At 42.5% G+C, this 22,985-nt stretch overlaps 1 protein-coding gene across 5 annotated transcripts in view; it reads left to right on the top strand.

Moving 5' to 3' along the window:
- The window catches only part of nav2a (neuron navigator 2a), a 251,632-nt gene that overhangs the window by 143,367 nt on the left and 85,280 nt on the right, over positions 1–22,985 (top strand). For 4 of the 5 annotated variants that reach the window (XM_078253816.1, XM_078253792.1, XM_078253800.1 and 1 more), the window contains exons 2-3: positions 15,447–15,564; positions 20,077–20,129. In XM_078253816.1, the coding sequence (XP_078109942.1) occupies positions 15,447–15,564; positions 20,077–20,129 (171 nt within the window). Of the gene's footprint in view, positions 1–832; positions 1,044–15,446; positions 15,565–20,076; positions 20,130–22,985 lie in introns of those variants that run through there. The other variant, XM_078253823.1, reaches the window with a different exon arrangement.

Raw genomic sequence — 22,985 nt, 5'->3', positions numbered from 1 at the left:
TTGTAATTTGTGGTCAGTGGTGGGGTGTGTGTGTGTGCGCACAGGGGGTTGGAACGGGCTCAAACGAAGGGCATCCTGTGCTGTGGACTCTCTTACACACACACTCACACATACATAAATGCTTAGGTTATGAACCCACTGCACACATGAACATAAATACACACATGCAGCTGCTGCAATGTGATGTGGGTGACGGCTGATCAGAGACCGGACTGCTCCGTCTCTGGTCAGGGAAAATAAAACTTGGCCTTTTTTAACAGACAGCAGAGGAGCTGGTTAAAGAAATAATAAATAGAAAAGAGACGGTTAGCGTTGAGTTCTGCGTGGTTTGGCATCTGAGCGCTGAACTTCCCACCATCCAGTCTCTCCACTGTTATCAAGGATGCACCGATCATCCCTTTTTGTTCATTTTCCTCACTTTTTTTTGGTCATGGAGGGCCTCAGCGATCGGGGGAAGGGTCTAAGAAGGTTAAGAGGGCTGTCCTTTTCTTTTTCTTTCTCCTCCCCAAATGACCGATGGTCCATTGAAGAGCAATAGCACAATGTGTTGCCGTGGGCAAAGGAGGAGGGGAAGGGGGGAACCACTCCTCCTCTGCTCGGTGCGTTTGGTTTGGCTGCCTCTCAGAGCGGCAGCAGAAGCTGCGGAGCTCCTCTTGCCTTTCGCCTCCTGCGTTTATTTTTCCCTCCTTCGTGTCCCAGAGTGGGTGGAGAGAAGCTGGAGGCGCGCACCTCTCCCCCCCCTAAGGCATACAGAGACCTGCTGGGGCTTGAGAAAGCAGCAGCTCTACCATTGCCTCTGGATCTACATGGTACACTCATTCAGGACTTTTTTCTAAAACCTCTGAGGATTTTAGCATTTTGCTGCAGCTCTGTGGGGTCCAGTTTGGTCTACAACTGGTTCTGATGGCTTTTATTTGGGCCTGGCTGGCCAACCAGCAGTCCTCCTCAGTGTGAGGCAGGTGTCTCTGAGGAAGGACACTGCAAGAAGGAACATGAGTTTGATGCTGTGCCGCTGGGAGCAGAACAATTTCACCATGAAACTGGTAGGCTGAACACTTCCAGGTCATCACAGAGCTCAAACACCAGGGGGGCGTTAAAAATGTATTGCTTTTCAGTGCATATAAAATCCCAGCTGGGCCAATAGGTTTTTTCTCTGTCTCAGTCCTTTCATCAACACAGTGTTCACATCATTATCCTGCCTTTCTTCCCTGACGCTGCAGCTTCAGGACAGGTCTCACTTAGATTCTTTTTCCACTTTGTGTTTATGTATCAGTGTAAATTCTTTTCTCATCAGCCCAAAGCCTTACAGTAGCTGTGGTGTTAGATTGCAGGCACGCAATGGATTAGTGGTGCTCGTTTTAATATCATAGGAAAGTGCTGAAGGTGAGCTTTCTAGTTTTCCCCTCACCTGATACTTGCTTCACTTTGATGTCTGCATGGGAACTTAAAATAGGCTTAGCAAGGACTTCAACGGGAGTTTTGCGGCACATTTGCGTATTTGTGTGTGCATTCTTTCAAGCATTTATAGGAAAAGGTATTTGGTTCTGCTTTGTTGCCCTCTGTTTGGTGTTATATATGTACGATGCCACAGATATGGTAAATATTCCACAGGATCTGGGACACTGTGATAAAAGACAGGGCTGGCCGGGTGCAGATAGGTCATGCTGTGCAAATGAGGGGAAAAAAAGATCTTTGTAATGGCTGATGTATGTGATAAAAGTAGGAAGCAGCAGATTTAATAAAAGTCAGTTTGTATAATGAGCACCCTGTTGAGTTTATACATAACACAGTCGGATGGGGGACTCTCTCTCTCTTTCTCTTCTCCCCGTCTTTCTTGGTGTTTCTTTCTTTCTGCCATGGTCCTTATCTGGATCTCCCGAGCTAACAGAGGAAGGGGAGATGGAAGCAGAGGAGGTTATTACCAGAGTCTAGAGATGAGCCGATAAGAAGGCTAGTTTAATTACACACCGCTAACCTCCACACAGCATGACTGACGGGATGCCGGTGGGCCACAGGGTCAGCGTGTGTGTGTGTGTGTGTGTGTGTGTGTGTGTGTGTGTGTGTGTGTGTGAGAGAGAGAGAGAGTATGGCAAAGGGATAACAGACAGGCACACTTGAACATATGCACACACTTCCAGAAATCAAAATAACCTTCCTTTTTATTATGAAATGTAGTCAATATCCAAAAGCCTCTCTGTTCTATTAGAGCGCTATTGATTATTTGATTGTCATGGTCCTTATGTCAACATATGACCTATGCAGCGTAAATCAAAATGCATTATTTATGTGTTTAATCCTGATTACAGACATACCACCATACACAGAAAAGAATAATACATTGGCACTATAATAGATTTGTTTTAGTGAAGGTATATACTGTAGTGTTCATGTGGTGCACTGTGGTACTTTGTGTGTAATATTGTTTATGTGCAGCCTTGACAGACTCTCACTTGCCCCAGCACGGGGCAAGTGAGCCCTTGCTCATTTGTTTTTCCAATTACTGTTTTGATGACCTTATTTACTGAGAGAGGTTTTTGTTGTCTGTAGAGGTTCATCTCAACCACCCAGGTGGTATCACAACTGAAGAAAGTGGAATTCAACAACCTGTCCTGAATAGAGTTTTGAAATCTCTAACTCCGATGAGTTGGATTTCTTCAGTAGGGCTGAAACCGACACTTATTTTCATTGTTGATTAATCTGTCGATTCATTTTCTCGATTAATCGATTAGTTGTTTGGTCTATAAAAAAAATCTGAAAATGGTAAGAAATGTCGATGTTTCCCAAAGCTGATGATGTCCTCAAATGTCTTGTTTTTTTTCCACAACTCAAAGATATTCAGTTTACTGTCATAGAGGAATGAAGAAACTAAAAAATATCCACATTTAAGAAGCTGCAATCAGAGAATTTTTATGACTCAAACAGATTATTCGAAATAGCTGGCGATTAATTTAATAGTTGACAACTAATCAATTAATCTTCCGCAGCTCTATTCACCAGACAACACTTTAAATTGTTTATGTGCAATTGAACCTTGCTTTAAAAAAAAAAAAAAAAAAAGATGACCTTAATTTCATACATTTTTGATAGCCTGCAGTGAAGAGAATGTTCAAAGTTAACAAGCAACCAACGTCTTGAGCTTGAGTCAAACCCAGGATGTCACAGGTATGTCATGCACCTTAGTGCACCTGAAATGTTGGCCACATGGAGGGAAGGACATACAACAATGGTCTCTGGCCAGATTTGAACTCTGCAGCAGAATTTTGGATGTGCATTTGATTACTAGGCAACAGGACATCCCTGCATAGATAATGCATAAAGCAATTGAAAGATTACATTACCTTTAGGGGTTAAGAAAGTCATCTCCACTCTGTTGAGTCAACTCAAAATAAATTATATTGTTGAGATTTGAAGCTTAGAACAGAGCTTTATTATAGTGTGTAGTCCTTCACTGCTACTGTACACCTGCAGAGTGAGGATGTGGTTTTTAAGGTCCAGAGGCAGCTGTGTCTGCAGGGAAATCACTTCTATCATTGCATATGGCTTGTTCAATCATACAGTACTACTAACAAGCTAAGCCCTCTTTAATAACACTTGCTGTGCTGCTGTGCTCTCATGTGCATCGGACTGCATGTCTCAGGATTTGTCCTGATCAGATGTTGGGCAGCAGACACTGCTGTGCAGCAACCAACACACCAATTTAGGGGAGTAAGTCTAGTATTCATGATTCAGTATTATCATATTCTGGATTAACCTCTAGATATTTGGGCATTGTCAGATTAAGGATGTCAGGGTAAATTATGTACACAGACATTATCAAAACTAGCACTATTGGGCAATTTAAAGGTCATGTTTTTCCACCCACGTGCAGTGATTTTCAAAACGGTTTATGTATCACATGTACAGATGACCACACGGGCAAACTGAAGTCTCTTGGCTTTCTGATGGATGACTCAGTTTCCCATGCACTAAATTTCAGAGTTCCTGCCAAGTCTACCATGTGCTGGTATGGCCTACATGCCTCACAAAGCCACATGACTTTCATGTGCCAAACGGAGAGCAAGCAGAGACATGAGGGCTCATTTAGAGCGGCCTGTTTCAGCTTTCTGTGGGCTAAAGCCACTTTAGAGGTCTGTGGGGGGGGGGGGTAGCTGCCAGGGGCCCCACAGACCAAAAAGCATCCACGGTGTATCCTGCTGGGAGCTGAGAAGAAGAAGCAGCTCCAGCTGCAGTAGTGATGGAGTGGAGAGAGTGGGGTGAAGACAATTTTTTTGCGAGTTCCATATTACTGTATGAAGAACAGGGAACTCATGGGTATACTGTACACTCTGAATGACTTTTGCACACTGTCACTTTTTCAAGCACCCCCTATCTTTCAATGTCTCAGGTTATGTTTCTTCCCTCTCTTTTCCTGTACTTCCCTAGATAGCAGGACAGACACTGACAATGAAAAGCCACTGCAGGAACGTAACATAGTGTAATGTGTAGACATTGTCAGGTTCTGATTGTGTTTTCTCTAATCTCAGCCCAAGTGGTTTGACACACTGGGCTCTTTGGGCCAATATTGGACGCTGTTTTGGTTGAATATGTCTGCTCTCATCAGAAACGTTATAGTAGCAGTCCTGCATTTGTCTCTGGTTTGACTTGCATCAAGCAGCTAAACTAAGTGCTAAACGATGGCAGCCCTAAACGTGGCACCTATGACATTTAAAGTAGTCTCAAACAATTGTATTTAACTGAAGTAATGCATATTGACTGTATGAAATCAAACTGAGTTGAGTCAACCAGTCAGTGCCTTTATGCCTTTTTAGACAGTAGAGTTGGAAAGAAAGTGAAGCGGGATAACATGCATGCACCTCAGCCAACTGAGCCACCACCAGGAGGCTTCAGTCCAGTATCCGTGTTAAAGCACAGGGCAGGGGGTCCTTGTTTCCTGAATAAAGCATCACAGCAGCTGGCAGAGCAGACTGCAGTCCTCGGTTGTCATATCATACTGACCAGGGACACCGATTTCTCAGAAGCCATCTGTCTGTGTCTGCTAGTGGTCACTGGGAGCTGTGCACACGATGATTCCCTTCGCCCAGCGTGTGTTGACTTATTTAAGCAAAAGATGGGTTCCTGCATTCAGAGTCCTCGGTGACTACACGTTAGGTGTGACAGAGAAGGTAACACACATAATTATAAGTGGGAGACGATCACCTGCACCCATCTACCACTCTTTCCCCTCCCTGCACCCTTCTGTTAGATCATTGTGTGGGTGTATCCATCATTTTCCCACCAGCCATCTGCTAGCCGGCCCAGACTGGGTCAGAGGGGATGTGTCACCCTCAGCCTGCTGCAGCACGGAGCGCTGCTGAGTCCTTATCAATGAGACTCAGCGTGGTCATGCAGCAGGAGGGGTCGCCAACAAGAATACGTGTTATCTAAGTCGGCCAGTGGGTTGTTTTAGAGATCACCTTTTTAACCTTAAGAACTACAACATGTGTAGTAAAAGAGCATTGAAGATGGCTGAGGAAATTGGAGGATTTAGAGGATTTGTTATAATTCATTATGGTCAAGAAATCCTTTAGCAGGTTTCGAGAGTTGACCGTGACTTATTATCACACAGTGAGGAAGCGGTGCATGAAGAATTGGCTTACTTATTTACACGAAAGCCAATGTCCATTTTTTGCCACAAATTACAATTTAATTCTTACAAACCCTTTGAAACTAGCTCCTGCAGCAAGTACACTATGCCGATGTGTGTTGGCAAGCATATCTACATGAGAGACGAGTATTGCAGGCCTTGTCAGCAGTATCCACTGCCTGCTTTTCCCTGTTATTTCCTTTTTAAACATTTTATTTAAGCAGCATATGTCTAAGCCCCAATGTGACACCGTCATGCTTAAACTTTGGCCAAATATCACACTTCAATGCCCCTCTGATTAGCGCTGAAATGTGATCTTTGAGCAAAAATGAACTCTCTAACCCCCTCATTACATACATTTCTATTTCCACCCCTGCCGTGCAGAAAGTCTGTGCACACCACTGCTTGTCAGAGTCCGGCATTAAGCAGCAGAGAAAGGTGTGATGGAGTTGTGAAAAGAACATCTGCCTTCATATTCTTCATATGCTAGTACCAGGCCACCAATGTGTTGAGTTTCTTCAGTGAAGCTGCTCCGAGGCCGGAAGGAAAAGTGTGGAGATGTTCTGGGCAGCTTCGAGGTGTGAATTGATGTCATTGTGTTTAATATGGAGCAGGACCATGCTAATGTCAGCACATTTCTTTGCTGGTTAAAATAAATAATACAATAGCGGGATTCAAACAGTAGTACAACCGTTCCAGGGAGATCTGAGACCTCCCATATGAACTTTTGTTTGTCCGTGTATGTGTGTTTGGGGGGGGGGGCTCGTGGGGGCTCCTGCTGTAATGTACAACACCAGGTGTGTCAGAGGATGAAGACACTAAAGTGTTCTGTCAGTCAGCATTGGGAGCTCTGTGACATTGAGTTGAGACATCTGTCTCGGACACGGGGCAACTGTGCTTTCTCTCTAGTTGCCTGGATGACCACATATAATGTTGAGCCAGTACAGCACAAGACACGACTCGGTTAAGGGAGCATACCATCATAGGTTGGCCGTCAGAGCGATTTCCCCATGCTGTGAGGCTGCAGTATACTATACAGTGGACAATTAGTAGATTCAGTTTAGGAGTGTATGGCTTTGGTGAATCTTCACAAAACAAAAAAGGGCAAGTAGCTACACCTTCTACTATTATTCCAATTTAGGAACTACAGAGGAATTACAGATCGTCTCAACAGAAGAAGTGCATTATCTTGGCTGAAAAATGTCTGTCATGCTGTAACATGTGTTAGTAACACAAATCTATTGTCTGCTTCACTAACAATTATAAAGATATGTACTCTACATGAGATGCAATCCAATTTGCTAAAACACAGGTTACCCAAAAATAAAATGTTCCATTTCTGGGTTTTATGTTGCTGGTCTTATCTCTCTACTAGTAGCAAAAGAGGGAACTGAGTCAGGGTGTCTGACTCAGAGAGACTGAATGAGAGAGGGAGAAAAGGTTAAAAGTGTCAGAGTGTCTGAGGGCTTCACAATGAAGCAATCTGAAGGAGTGAGAGAGAGGTAAGGGAGAGGTACATATAAAGAGAGGAGGAGTAAAGCATGTCCTGTTCAAACAGACAACAAGCCAGACAGACCCGCAGAGCTGTTACGGAGATGTGAGAGAGACAGGAGAGTCGTCAAACAGCATGGCTATATTTACCCGCCGCTCCTCGCCTTCATGACAGAGCGCACTCGTCTCATGGTCTCCTGGAAGTTCACCTCTAGTTGTTTGCTTTGCCCGGTTAGTTGTCTTTATCAAGGTAACGGGCCCACATGGCAGAGAATGGCAGCCTCACGGTGCCAGCCAGGAGCTACAGCCGCTTCTCCTGCAAAAACTACAAACTGGTAAGAAACCAGTGAGAGAAGGCAGGGCTTAATGTAGTGAGGGCTTAAGAAGGTGTCATACATGCATTTCTGCTTAGGCTATACCTGTTGATAAACTAAGAAGAGTTTTTCTTTGCTGTAATTTTTTGTTTTTTTTGTTTTTTTTTAAGCAGCCATGAAGTGAACCGACAGTAACACAAAGGAAACCATTCACAGTGAAGATAAAATCTTCTGTAGTGTATCTACCACAGACATTAACCGTGACGAACTTGGGAGTGATGAGAGAAACAGACGTAAGAGGAACGGTCAGCTTGAAATAGAAACGTCAGGGTTAGAGCCAGATCTCCAGGAGCAGCCGGGAATTATTTTAGAAGCCCCCTGACAGAGAGGCAGGTAACAGACGCTGTGAGTTGAACAAACACATTAAAGCTTACTGTTGTGATTTGCTTCTACCTCGTAAACCCCTGGATATCCTAAACACGGTCAGTGGAAGAGGCTCCACACTTCACGTTCAAAGGTAGATTTCCTTTGAAAAGGTAGAAGAAAGCACTGTTATCCGAGCATGTCTTCTGTAGAGTCAGCACTGTGCCATTACCTGAGTTATAACGAGAGCTGTTTAAGTCCTGGCTCCCTATGAAAGCTTCTCTTGAGAGATAGCACTTTATAGCAGCTTTGGCCCCGCCGTATTCTCTTTATAGTTCTTGCTCATGTCGGTAGATTAGTTCATAATGGTGTGTTAAGTGCAGCGTTTTTCAGGTTGCCTACTGAACCCTGAAAGTAATGAGGCTAATAGTCCTGAAGTTATCAACATAATTGTTTCTGGAAAGCTGTGTGCCGTCAACGTATGTGAGAACTGAACTGTGCTTCCATGGACAAACCTGAGGTTTTGCGTTACTTTTGTTATGTGAAAAAATTCAGTCACTGCTTTGTGATTTTTCTGCTTGAACATCAACGGAAAGACTAAATTGTCCTCGACAAGTTGAGAAAATCCAGCCTCTCAGTTATGAAACTGTATTAAAACCCACTGGGTGAATGAAAAATGCATCATCATCATCATCATCAAGCTAAACATACACGGACCAAAGGTGTTGAGCAAACAAATTCAACATATGGCTGCTGTCACAGGAACAAATAGTGGATTCTGTTTTTGTGATTTTCATTCATTTACCTAAATGAAGAGCTTAGGTGGTCAGCAGGTTAAGCAAATAGGTTCCTTCTGGATCTCGTGGAGTTGTTCTGTGATACTTACACACCAAACAGACTCAATTTAAAGTGATTTCTCCAAAATATTTTGACCAATTCTTTTTTGTTAATTTTAAAAGAAATGTGTATTTCATTGTCAATTATTTTCTCTAATAATCGATTAGTTGTTTGGTCTATAAAATGCCAGAAAATTGTGAAAAAATTATCATTTATCATTTCCCAATGCCCAAGATAACGTCCTCAAATGTCTTGTTTTGTCCACAACTCAAAGATATACAGTTAACTGTCAAAGAGGTGGAATAAACAAGAAAATATTCACATTTAAACAGCTGGAATTTAGAGAATTTTGACTTTTGACACAGAAAACATGATTGGTGAAGATTAATAGATTAAAATACTTGGCGATTAGTTTAATAGTTGACAATTAATCAAGTAATCAGTTATTCTTTGCAGCTCTACATAATATGTAAAAAGTTCTATTGCGAGTGAAAATAAGTTTTTGTAGGAACTCAGGAATGTCCTGTTTGTGGGCATTTCTGAAGCTTCTAGCATGTATAGCCATGAAGTTGAAAAGACAAGAAATTCTTACTCCTTCTAATCATAGTTACAAGGAACTTGATTGGTGCAGATTAAGACTTGCTAAATATTTTACAGATTGCGATTATTTTTACATAAAAAAACTGTTGGTGATGCGGGAAGGTTTGGCTAGCATTTTTCCAGTTTGACCATTTTTTGTAGGGGTTTTTTAAAAAAAAAGGCAAGATTTACAGAGTGAAAATAGTCTAAAGCCAACAGGACAAATAAAAATTCCACCAACATTGGCCTAAAAACTAATGCAAGTGTGTGTGCCAACATCACTGCAGTGTTTGCTTAGCAAGCACAGCAGCTGAGTGACAGTTTCATACTGTAGACACTTAAACACACACATTGCCACAAGAAGCACTACAGCACATCTGCTTCGGCCCTTCTACTGTATAATCAGCCTTCGTCATGATATGTCGTGACATTTGCTAAACTTAATGCCTCTGCATCTGCAGCTGAGCCATCCGCGGCCAGAACAGAAAACTCACTTTACACTCCTTCAACTCAAGGGTAATCTCCCAGTGGGATGCCCTGGCTGCCCTCAAGCCCTCCCTCCGCCCAGGCTGACCCGGCGCTGCGGGGATGGCCTGTATGCGGTCATGACCTTCTGTAGGCATCGCACACCGGCCTGGTGACTCAGCAAGCAGAGGCAGCGGGGATGCTGGATGTGAAGCATATTTGTGTGTTTGTGTGAGAGAGAGAAAAGAGGCAGCTGTCTGAATAAGTGACTCATCGCTGCTTGTCATAGGCTTTGAACCGCTGACTCTGTGTCCCTTTTTAAGGCTTAAATTGGACATTATTATGTGAATATGCACATGGGTCCAGGCTTTCATGCAATACGTGACAAAGCATGGTCGGTTGTTTTTCTTCGATCCGAGTTCAGATCTAATGTCACAATGTCAATTTCCTCTAGATAGCCTCAGCCCACTGTGTGCAGAGTTTTAGAGCGCTTACTGCAGGCTATTATTCTTTTATTTGGATCCCTTTAGTCTTTCTGTGGTCCATACAAGATAACACATTTAAATAAACAGCTAATATATAGAAATCACACAGTATAAATGAAACAAGAGCAGGCAAAACAAGAATCAAGAATCAAGTGAACAAAAATAAAGTAATGCAGTGTGGTAAGTGTTTACAATGTGTACAAAGCTGATTTTTGTCTTTATTTTGCAGCTGTTGACATCTATAGTTGTCTATGGGGTCTAAGTCTCTGACAGTGTGAATGAGTCAGTGTCATGTTGCTTTCTCTGGTGACAGGAATGTCCCTGACATAAATTTACAGCTCCTAAAAAAAGACCCTCAATCCCACGAGTCGAGGGCTGGGATTATTGGGAGTTTCTGGGAATGGAGGGATTTTCCCTTTTGGAAAATGTATCTGTTGAACATTAGACTTGTTGATATGGATCACTCAGTCACTCAGTGTTGACAAATGGATGTGAGTGATGCTGTGGAGCGCTGTGTAACGATTAGGAGTGAGGCCTTGGCGTGCTTATTATTATTAAGCCTTTTGTCATTGAACCAAATTAGCCAAACTTGCAGCAGTGCTTAATGTTGCCTTGACACAAGCATCCATACAACAATTGTGCCTAAATAAAATCCCATCTAAACTGAGTCCCGAATTAGATCAGGAAACATCTGATCACAGAATAAGTAAAGAAAAAATAAGAATCTAAGAAGTCTAACTTTTGATACTCAATGCTTCAGACACGTTTCCTTTGGCACAATAAAAGCATTGATGTTTAATAGCCAACCCTACGCAGGAAGGGCCTGACATTTTGCTTTGCATGGACCGTCCGGTGAGGTAATAATGCCCACCACTTAGCCTCTACGTCTCCCTCTTATCCATTCGATAACTTCAATTTCAGACATAATCAAAAATATTGATTCATCAGTCATTTACAACCCTGGGGAGTTTTGATTAACTTTTTTATTCAATATGCAGAGTGCTTCTCTCAGATGCAGATACTGGGCTGAAGTCAGTGACACCTCATTCCTGTCTCATAGATATTGAGTCCATATGGAGTCAATACTCCTCTTCACTAACCATGCATCTTATTAAAATCCCTCTCAGATCAGATGCCTGTTTCTCATCATCCGCTCCTTCTCATCTCCTTCTCTTTCTGTGACCTTTCAATTTTCAGATCACAGAAGCTACAATAATGGCGCGGTTAAACACACATGATCCAGATTAATGCACATTCAGCTTTTTTTTAATTTCAAATATTAACATGGTCTTTCATTTACATCTGACTGATGTAACATTTGGTTTTGTGGTGGGATTGACTTTGGTGCTAGTTATGTATCACTGGGGATGATTCCATTATTATTGGTTACAAATAATTCATTTCTAATATTTACATTCAGAGCGTTTTTTTTTCCCTCTAGATAATTGTGCGTTCCGTTTACCTCGGCACTCGGAAGCCGAAGCTGGGAATGATGTCACACCCGAGTTGAATGCGTTCCATTTACATGTCGGATTTCCATTGTTTTCATTAGCTCTGGCCAGGTTAGCCATTGTTAGCAATGTCATTTTATAACAACGCATTACGCTGTTTTTTGTGTATACAAACAGCGTAACATGTCCACAGATGGAAGATGGACAGGACTGTGCGCACGACTGATTTAGTGAGACACAAATAACACAGAAGTGCTTATAACTGTATGTTACTAAAGCTTTCACTACCGTTGAGGCATGGAGCAGCCATGTTGGATTTGACCTCGGAAAATCCGAGTTCCAAGTACAAATGGAACGCACTATAAGCGTGTAGCCAGACCATACTCGAGCGCTGACACAGTGCTGTGGAGCTAGGTCTGCAATGCGAGACTATGTGAAATAGCCTATGACATAAGAGTTAAATTGTTTTAAATCGTTGTCCCGACCAACTAATCACAGTAGTTTGTAAGTATCGCAGGTCAGACAAAGCTTGTTGTTTTTGACCACAAGGGGGCAGAAGAACTCCACACACAGCCTTATACAGTTGTTATAGCTAACGCGTTAGCTAACAGTTGCCTATTTACACATCCAGCAGGCACAGAGCAACACACAGTTTTCACTTCTGTTCAATGGATGAATGAAAGTCCAATATTCACACTCCAATCATATCTATTTTGGTCTCCACCAAGTTCTGAAAAAAATATCTGGGTCCTTAGCTGCTAAACGCTTCACTTTCTTCACCAGCTGCGTTAGCTGCTAACCTAACCAGCTAGATGCTAATGTTAGTTGCTAACAGTCTGAGTGCTGTTTGTTGCTGGGCAGGTAGTGTAGCCTACAGTGGGTATATCGGAGCTTGTTTTCTGAAATGGAAATGAGGTTGTTGAGAGAGGTGAGACGTAGGCATGGGCTGGTATGATAAGTTTTAGCAAAAATATCAGGGTTTCACAGTATTGAGGTATTGCAATTACAGCTTTAAAATGTATTATTTTGAAATGTCTGGGTAAAAAACACAACTTTGTTTTTCTACCACTGAACACAAACACTGCCACTGGGAGAGGGATTTCTAAACTGCACTTTGTGTACTTGACGACTCAAAAAAACCAGCTCATTCTGCAGGAACGGTAATACGGAAAATGTTAGTGGTTTTGAAACCGTGACTTTTTTGAAACCGCGGTATACCTTGAAACCGGTAACAGGCCCCATGCCTAGTGAGACGTGACCATACAGTAAATCTGTCATAAAACTAAAACAATGAGCTAGAAGAAGCTTGAAAGGTTAGTCAGGCTGCAGAGTGCGTGACGCTTCTGTGAAATTGTACTGCAAGCAGGCCTTCCATAGTAGACATAATTTGATTTACTCTTAATATATGAAATACTGTTTTTTTTTTTTACTTTTAAGATCTTGTATGGAGATTTAAATGGCCATCTCTAGATCACAGTGCTAACATGTGTCACCCCTGCATATCTCCTCTTACAATCCCTGAGATCTCACATTTAAAGTTTGGAGCTTATGTTTTGGCTGAGAGGAAGACATCAGAGACACAAAATGTGTTTTGAAAAGTAACAATTTCAGGACTTAAAAGGCAACTTGTTGTGACTTGTCCACTTCCCCTTTTCTTTCCTCCCACAACCCCCCCATGCCTTACCCTCAGGCTGTTTGACCCCCCTCTAGTTTCTACCTCTGTGACTGACAGCTACCCATTTCACCTCGATTTTAATTACACTCCAACCCCTCAATTTACCTGCCAGAAACTACTTCAAAGGAAGCTTACACACACAAAAGCTCCTAAACATTGCACTTCCTATTCCCCATGACCAGCTGAGAGTGTGAATTGAAAGGATAGAGCCTAATCCGGCAGTTTGAAAGGTTTTTTAGTTCCGTGTGTCACTCAAGAGTCTTTTTATAACTGCGTTTGTGTTTGGGTATGCAGCCTGTGTGATTTTAAAAGTCGCTCCGAGGCTCTTTGTGTTTAATGTGTGGTCATGTACTCTCATAAACCTTTTTGCATTTGAGCTTTGGCGTAAAGAGAAGTATATGTTTGTGCTTGTGTGTGTGCCTTTGAAGTGCACACACCTGTTGTATGCCATCACGAGAGCAGTGATTCACACGATGAGTAGCATGGCAGAAAAGCTCCCCGTCTGGTTATAGTGCAAACACAAAGACACAAGGGTCACAACCGTGTCACACACCTCGCCGTGCATGTTGCGCGTCCGTGTTTGTGTGTGCACACATTCAGTACTAATAGATGCACTTGGATTTCACAGTGATTCTTGAGAAAGTTTAAATGCACAGTAGAAAGCAGGATACCGGCAGACATTAGTTACACAGGAAATCCAACAACACTTTCATACAAATTATATTGGCACTCTGGTAACTCCTGGTTACTGTACAATTTGTGCATTCAGCAAAGGTTCATTTATTTGCCATTTTTCAACACAGGGTAGCACAATACAATGTAAGTTTTAGTCCCTTTACAAGACTTTGGTTTATAGTGTGAATGAGGTCAGTAATCACATTTCTCCCCTACCCTTGACCTTATTTGGAGCCAACAGCGTACTTGTTTTAAGAGTATTGTAAGTGAGTGGACATTTTTTTCCCCTTACAGTGCAAATATGTCTGAATTTTACAAATAATGTTGAGTTGTGGAAAAAAAGACATATTTAGACAAATAGATTGTACTTTCAGTTACTCTGCCTCTGGATTTCATGATTTTGAAGATAAGGATTTATCACTATGAGTAATAAGGATTTTTTTTTTATCCCTCAGTACTGCTGTCATGGTAATACGTTCCCTTCATGCATATTTGTACATAAAAGAAACAGGAAACTGGTAACACGTGTATAGCCAAATAATTTCTCCAGGAGAAATCCATACTTGAAAAGTCAGATTTCTCGTTTACATGACACTGAAGAAATCTGATTGATGCAGAAAGCAGACAGTAATCTGGTTGCTTAAACATACTCATTGTCACTCCTCCACTGTCATATTTTTCTCCTGACTGGTATACCAGTTTTTGGGATTGTGTGAAAACAAGAGAGAGACATACTGTGTAGGGGGAGAGGTGTCTTTATTTAGCCGAGCTGTCGCATGTGTTTCAGATCCCTGTGGGGGACAAAACTGCTCTGAAGTTGCACTTGTTAAACAGACTCTGCAGTTTACAGACAAGCCCTGACAATGATACAAATCAAGATAGATTCATGAGGTATCGGTATCTCAAAAATAACTTCTTCTTCATTAGAAATAATGTTCTGTGCCACTTCACTTTAACCTTTTGTGTGCCTTTTTTTATTATGTCACCAGAAATAGAAACTCACTTCTCTCGATGAGAGAGAGAGATGGAGTAAAGGAGAAAGAGTTTGGCGACTAATTATGAGGGAAGCTATTCAGATTATTCAGATGCTTGCTCTGCCCCCCTCCTCTCCTCTCCCCTCTGGCAGTGAAGGGTCTTTTCTGTCCCCAGAGAGTGATGTCAGCATGGCCCATTGAAAACAGCCGCCGTGCGCTGCGAGATGAATGCCCTGGCTGAGCACAATGGCCCCAATTTGAATACCACGCGGATATATGCCAGATCGGAGCCCCAACAAAAGAAAGAGGGCTACTCTGCTCCCATTCAACCATGTTGTTATTTTATTAGAGTCGTAAATTTGCTTCAACCATTTATACCTTTTGTAGTTTTCAAGTGTTTATGGAGTTTGAAACACGTGGACGGCCTGGCGGGGTTGCCCTCTGTTTTGGACTGGGTTTCATTTTTGTTGGCTCATAACTGAGCGCCGTGGTTTGTGTTTGTGTCTGACCGCAGATCTACACGGACTGGGCCAACCACTACCTTGCCAAGTCAGGACACAAGCGCCTGATCAAGGACCTGCAAACAGACGTCGCAGACGGAGTGCTGCTGGCTGAGATCATACAGGTCGTAGGTAAGGAAAACACACTTTTGATTAAAAAAATCTGCAAAAGAAAGCCAGCTCTGATCTTGTGGTTGCTGAAAAAAAGTAATAGACATCATTAGTTACATCTGAAGATATGACTGACCTTTACCAAACATGTAGTTGCTATTTATTATAAACAGAGGCACATCATCATCCAATAAGAAACTTTTCTTTTGCAAGAGAGTTGATGTCACAGAATGAAACTCTGTTATCAGATGTAAAAATTACAATATCAGTATGAATCATACAAAGAGTTTATTTACCCCTGCACAATTGAATCATTTTCTTCCGTGAGGTGCAGATAGATTTAGGACAAAACACTATTATAGAAGTTAAAACCCATCTATTTTAGATTTGCTCTGAGGCTTATGAGTGAACTTGAAGAAGTTTGAATAATTGTAGCTCCAAACTGTTTATCTTGTTCAAAAACAAAGAAAAACACAGTGAGATACAATTCTTTAGTAAGATAATATAAGATAATCCTTAGCGGGGAAATTTGAAAAAGTGTGACTGTTTAACAGAAACATGTCCTTAGAACAAACTGCAGACAGAGCAAATATATAACTACTATATCTGAACACAAAATAAGGAAAGAAAATATGAAAGAAGCCCATTGAAACTGATGATAAAAGAGCAAATTTCTGAAGTAACCTGTAAGATGTCTTCTTCTACATGTTAATTACAGTCCCTCCATTGTTGGTGAACAGAACCTACTGAAACCAATCTCATTTTCACATTGACCAACATGCATTTCAGGCTTGATTCACTTGTGTTTCAAAGTGTCTCATGAAGGGAATAGGAACGTTTTCAACAGAAGTATATGTGTTCACATGACAGCAGAACTATGAAGATATTCCTCATAGCGTGGGCTGTGAAAGTGGGCTGGTCCTCTGTGTATTTGACCCTCGCCCTGTGTCTGTGTCATCGTCAGTCTTGTCATTTCGTCTGGCCGTGCTCGGCCTGTCATTTAATGCGCCGACAGCCTTGAGGCTGAAACATGCTGACACCAGCTGACCGGTGACTCAGCATGTCACTGACTCTGTCTGCTCCCAGCTCTTCCCCCGACGTCTCTGACCCAGATTTATACTTCCTATGCTCCGTTCGGCTTCATCCTGCACAGAGAGAAGTCTCACTGTTCTCACACTGTTTTTTTTTTTTGAGAGTTGGGTCAGGCTTGGGGCATTTTATACACTGCATGTGAAATATATTTACATCACATGCTTGAGAGCATCCTTCTCTCATACCATCACTTTCCACACTGGCTCCAGCTTCCTGCCTTCATGTTGGCTGCTTAAGTTATTCTGATTATTCAGAATCAGGTTTAAAGGTCCTATGACATGCTGCTTTTTGGATGCTTTTATATAGGCATCAGTGGTCCCTAATACTGTATCTGAAGTCTTTTCCCCGAAATTCAGCCTTGGTGCAGAATTACAGCCACTAGAGCCAGTCCCACAATGAGCTTTCCTTAGGATGTGCCATTTCTGTGTCTGTAGCTTTAAATGCTATTGAGGAGGAGAGAGGGGGGGGGCAAGGTGGAGGGTGGGGGTGTGGCCTTGACCAACTGCCATGCTTCACTTGTTTGAAAGCCATGATGTCTCTCTCTTTCTCATGGGTGGGCCAAATTTTCTGGGCGGGCAAAGCAGAGAAAGGGGAGGTAACCTTTCCCCTTGTGACGTCATATAGGGGCCCATCTGAGCTTTCTTTTCTCAAAGGCAGAGCAGGATACCTAGGGCTTGGTTTACACCTATCACCATTTCTAGCCACTGGGGGACCATAGGCAGGCTGGGGGAACTCATATTAATGTTAAAAACCTCATAAAGTGAAATTTTCATGCCATGGGACCTTTAATGGCAAAGTACCGTAAGTGAGTTGATTCTGGCTTTTTCCAGGGGTGTAGTCGCTTCAACTACAGTAACAGTCAAACCTGCACACCTGTATGAGGACTGTAGAGTAACTGAGCTTGTTGTAGTGGAATATAGTTAGCCCTTTCCTGATATACTACAGGAACTAAACCCACAAAGTAAAAGCCAATTGTTTTCTGGTTATTTTTGTGCTTTAATATGGAACTAAATTGAGGTAGTCTGTCTTGCTAGCTTGTGTTTGTCCAGTCATGGACCCGGCATACTTCACCAGTACTGAACCTGATTATTCCTGAACCCTCACAGAGTTCCTCCTTCTCAGAGGAGACTTTTTTTTAACCTCATAGTAAAACTGTAATACGGTTTTATCGGTCGCAGTGCAGGTAAGTGCAGTGTAGGTCGAAAAGTGCCACAACATCATGATCCCCTTCATCCAGGATTATATGTATTCTCACAACATCAAGCCTACTTACAATATTTACACTCCGACAGTGGACCACGGCGGCTCTGCTCTCATAATAAAGCAACACGAGCCAGAGCCATCTATTCACCTGTTCTGCCTGCCCTGCTGCCTCCTGTCTACAGGGAAACAAACTCACACCACATAATCGCTAGTGAAACCAGAGCAGGCTGCCGGTGTGAGAACTGCCATACTGGGACCGGATGTGGCACCTGTTAAGCTATTTGACCAATGCAAATTTAAGGTCAGGACTTTGGAAGAGGAAAAACCTCCAGATCAAGGACATCGGTCATGTTCTTACGAACTGTCCTTGAGGCAACCGTTAGCGTAAGGGTTAGATCTAGGATCACATCTGTGACCTTTTAAGATATTCTACTTGTGTCCTCAGCTCCAAGTCTTGGGATACTCTGCTCTTCTAAAAGAAGCCTTTATACAGTCTGGCTTCTGGTCTGTTGCTGTGCACAAGCTAACCAGGCAAAATGTGTCGCTATTTCGGGAGCATTTAATGTGTCTCAAAATCACAGAGTAGCTGTCTCTTGTGGGTGTCACCACAGTGTGTAAAGTTTTGCAGGAAGCACACCAAACAGTAGTAGTGTTAAATCATCGATAATGTATAATATGCTATCTGACAGACCTTTGCTAATATAAAGTGTTCTTCAAGTCATTATTTTAGCGATGTCCCAGTCAATAGACATGTTGTTTGTACAGCGTAGGGAAAGCAGCAGCTACTACTTTTCTTACACTTTTTGATTGAGTCAAGCAAACCGATTACAGTTACAGAGTTCCAGTCAAAAGTTATTTTACAGAAGAAAAATAAAGTGAACGCATCTACCCTCCAATTGGCCATCACTACACTCCATTATTGGTCATTTGCATTAAGTTCACCAATATCTTTGTTTGCTTTACAAACAATGTACAGCAAGACATGTTTTAAAGCAGTGGTTTCCAGCCTGTAGTTCTCCAACCCAAAGTTTTTTTTGTTTTTTTTGTTTTTTAAAAAAATCTTTTAACTGGATAGTTTAACCGTTTATTCCTCAAAACTTTAAACATTAATAAACTTAAATCAATTGAAAATTAAACCAGTGAAAAGAAAATCCCTGTTTGGTTGAACTACTGACAATACGTGGACATAATGCAACCTGTGATGAGGAGTCACAAGGGGTTTGAAGGGGTCACAATCTGAAATGCTTGGGAACCGTAAAGCCTGGCCGTGAGCGTCTATTGAGTCCTGTGTCTACAGGACACATTTAAAGACATTGGGCCCTATTTTAACGATCTAAGCACACGGCGTGAAGCCCCTGGCGCAGGTGCGTTTAGGGCGTATACAAATCCACTTTTGCTAGTTTAGCGGTGGAAAAAGGGTCCGTGCGCCAGGCGCATGGTTCAAAAGGGTTGTACTTTGTGTCTTAATTAATCATAGGTGTGTTTTCGGCGTAACATGCAATAAACCAATCAGTGTCATCTCCCATTCCCTTTAAAAGCCAGGCGCGTTTGGACCTTGGAGCATTGCTATTATGATAGCCTAAAAAACATGTGACATCGCTTAGAGCACCTTTAAATGACGTGGGCGCCTGACGGGAAATTAAACTAGCAAAGACACTTGCGTCAGGCTTTGCGCTGCACTGTGCCAGGTGCAAGATAGGGCCCATTGTGTATTTACTCACCGGACAGAAAGAGGAGTATTTTCTCACAGGGTAGGCGTTGCAGTGCGTACTGTAGTCCTGAGGTGGAGCTACACTGTGGGCCCCACCGTGCCTGCTGATGCAGGAGGCCGTGCTGTTGGCACAGTTGTCAGCTGTGAGCTGACAATCGTGTCTCAGCTGCTGTGGGCTGGGCCTCTTAATAGATGGGAGGAATCTTTGACAACCCACACACACACATACACACCCCCTTATAAAAAGAAGCAGCACAACACACACGGTTGGGCCCCCAGCGGCCCCGTTCCCATTTGCTGTGACCAGATAGCGTTTCATGTCTCAGCGGGAGGGGAGAGGAGGGTCGTCAAATTCAGCGGCATGAACGCCTCTGCTCTCCTCACTCAGCCAGCAACCGTCTGGGACACACACACACTCAGGGATCTCGACTGGAAATAAAAGAGAGGATTACATTAACCGAACGCACCTAAAAAACACAGTTTCTTTTATCTCTCTGTCTCTGCTTCCTCTTTTTGTCTCTCCTCAGCCAATGAGAAGATTGGCGATATCAATGGCTGTCCCAAGAGCCGTTCTCAGATGGTAAGTGACCTTCTAAGTTTGTTTTGGCAGAACGTTGTAAAATGTACCTCTGTGTGTGAACATTTCTCTGATGTCCCATCTCACCGACTCATGTGGCGCTCACTGGGAGCTGCGGTGCAAAATTCACTGGTGAATAGTGAGTCCATTTATTTTTACTTTCTTGGTCTTGTGGGCTGCCGTCCGTGAAACATCTGGCTCAGACTTCTGGCAGTTGGCGCTCAGTTGAAAGCATCGCAGGCTTTGGTTTTGGGGCCAGTTTTGCCTCATCTTATTACACTTGCAAAGGAGAGTGCATTCCTATCATCTCCTGGAGTGAACACAGGCAGGGAGCATCAGCAGCGCATGACAAAGAAAATGTTTGTAGCCAGTTATGATGTGGTTTTGTCCACATTGTGACATTTAGCAGATATGTAAGTGGGATTTCCTTTATAACGCTGCTGGTGGGATCTCTGTGTTTTCGCAGTTTTGTGTTCTCTGTGGGAAATGAGCCGACAGTGCCCAGGGCAGGGCTGCCCACCGCTGAATGTGAAGGGTCGTAAATTGGGCCAGTGTGCCAGCTGAGCAGGCTATTTCTGGCGACCAGCCAGACTACTGAAGCCTCTCAAAGCACCAGAAAGAGAGAGAGAGAGAGACGCCCATAGTTAACAACTGAGGAGGAGGTGGAAGCACAGCTGATCGCTCAACCCTTCCTCTTCATTGCAAACATAGACCCATATTAGTATACTTGTGAGGACATCCTGGTGTTCAGATTGATTTCTAGTTTTGATAAGAATTGTAGAGTGCTTTGATGTGGGTCTGTTTCTATGTTGTGGTGCTGATTTATGTCTTGGTAAGCTTGGAGAAAATTCTTCTTGCGACTAGTTAACTTTCTAAAGCAGGCACAATCGCTTGTTTGTTAAGAGTCGGGTCAGGGCTCCAACATTAACACACCGACAACATTGTATTCAGAATATAAAATATTTTTATAGCAATTTTTAAATGTGTGATTGTGTAAAGGTGTTTACAAGATAGAGATCAACCTTTCGTGAACTTGTGAATTTCGCCAGCCGTCTTCTCTCCTTTATGGAGACAGACGCTGTGTGCAGGGAGGAGCTGTGTGTGTATGTGAGCGAGACACAAGTGACAGAGAGACGGAGGAGAGCAGGGAAAGGAAATGCAGCTGAACGTGTTTTAAATAGCGTTAAAAAAAATATATATATGCTCTTAATTTCTTGTCACTTTATTGTAAAATCAGTGCTTTTGTCCATGTCGGAATCATGTATTAATGATGACTCTATTTTTCCAGTGAGCTGCTCGGTCAGTATTTGGGCAGGTTTTGATCTGATCGTCTGAAGTGAACATGCTCTAAGACATGTTACAACGGGGATCTTCCCAAACTTTAAAGTGAGCCAGCTTCGTAATACCAGAAAGCCAGAAAAAACAATAGTTAAGTTCAAAATCACTTCAGAAATTCATGCACTAAGTCATATTAGAAATAGCTTATCTCCCTCTCTACTTCCTGTCCCACTCACTCTCAATTAGGCCTTACCCATTAGCACTGATTACGCCCCCCAGTCGCCTGTAATTGAGCGTTTTGCACTCTTTGGTCTCAGTGGTCTGGGCGTCTCTCTGTGGTTTTGTGCTGTTATCAACATCCTGTGTAGCCTCTCTCACATCCAGCTCCGCTGTCATCTGCAAACACAGCAGTTTTGTTTTTTTTTATTATTATTATTAAAGAGAAGAGAAAATTGCAGGATACTTCTGAGACAAATCAAGTGGTTCCGAATATATAATATGTCTGTGATTGTGTCTCAAATGTTCATAGATGGTGTGGGACACAATAAATGATTTTTATAGTGTATATTCAAGCAATGTGATATTGTTGATTGGATAATGGCTGTCAAAATCAGTTTTTTTGTGCCTGGATGAGCTTAGATGTTGCAGTGTGTGTTTGTGTCCGTAAGTATGTTTGGATCGCGGGGTATAATCTCAAAGTAGAGTTGCAAAATCTGACACACTCAAGCAATGCTAAGGGCAGGTGCAACCGCAGTCATTATGCAAATGTCTGCATTGTGGGTTGTTGTACTGTCAAAACAAACACATACAGGTCCTGAGAGTTTAGTTGGCAGCTGGGGTGGAGGAGTATGTGAGCCCACTTTTACTGCACTTGATTTCATTGCTTTCAAACCCCCAAAGCTTCCAAAGCTGCTGTCAATTACCACCACTTAACTTAACCTCCGTTTCTAAACGAATAAACATGGAAATGAGCTCCCTCAGTGGAATAAACTGTAGCACTCTCACCTCACTCTCAGGGTAGCTGATTAGCATGCTGGCTATCCAGGCTGGAGCGAGAGGCTGTTTTTACAACTGTCACATCCTCGTTAAATGGACCCCCATCGTCGGGTCATTCCTCTGCCACCCAGTCAGGCCTTTATGTGTGTGTGTTTGTGAGTGTTTGTTTGTTTGTGTGTGTCTGTCTGTCTTTAGCCCAGAGGTAGGGCGTTGAGTTGACACTGAGCTGTTAAAACCACACAGGATGCCATGCGCACACAGAGACACACAAACAAACATACACAGGGTGTCTCGTCCAAGCATCCCATGTTAAAGCAGCTTCTGAATTAACTCTTGTGCCGTCGACCACACAACTTTTTGTTTTTTTTCTGGGTCAAAATTTTAAATGACTTTCTTTTCAACCTTTTCTTGTTCTTTTTCGATTTATTTTCCCGGGTTTTTTTGTCACTATTTGACGTTTTCGTCGATTTTTTTCCGGCAATTTTTTTTTAATGTTTTTGTCGATTTTATTCCACGATATTTTTTTTATGTTTTTGTCGATTTTATTCCACGATATTTTTTTTATGTTTTTGTCGATATTTTTCC

The sequence above is a fragment of the Sander vitreus genome, chromosome 1, assembly GCF_031162955.1.
Source record: "Sander vitreus isolate 19-12246 chromosome 1, sanVit1, whole genome shotgun sequence".
NCBI classification, from domain to species: Eukaryota; Metazoa; Chordata; class Actinopteri; order Perciformes; family Percidae; genus Sander; species Sander vitreus.
The sequence above is the reverse complement of the archived record's forward strand: the minus strand, read 5'-3'. Positions and strand labels throughout refer to the sequence as shown.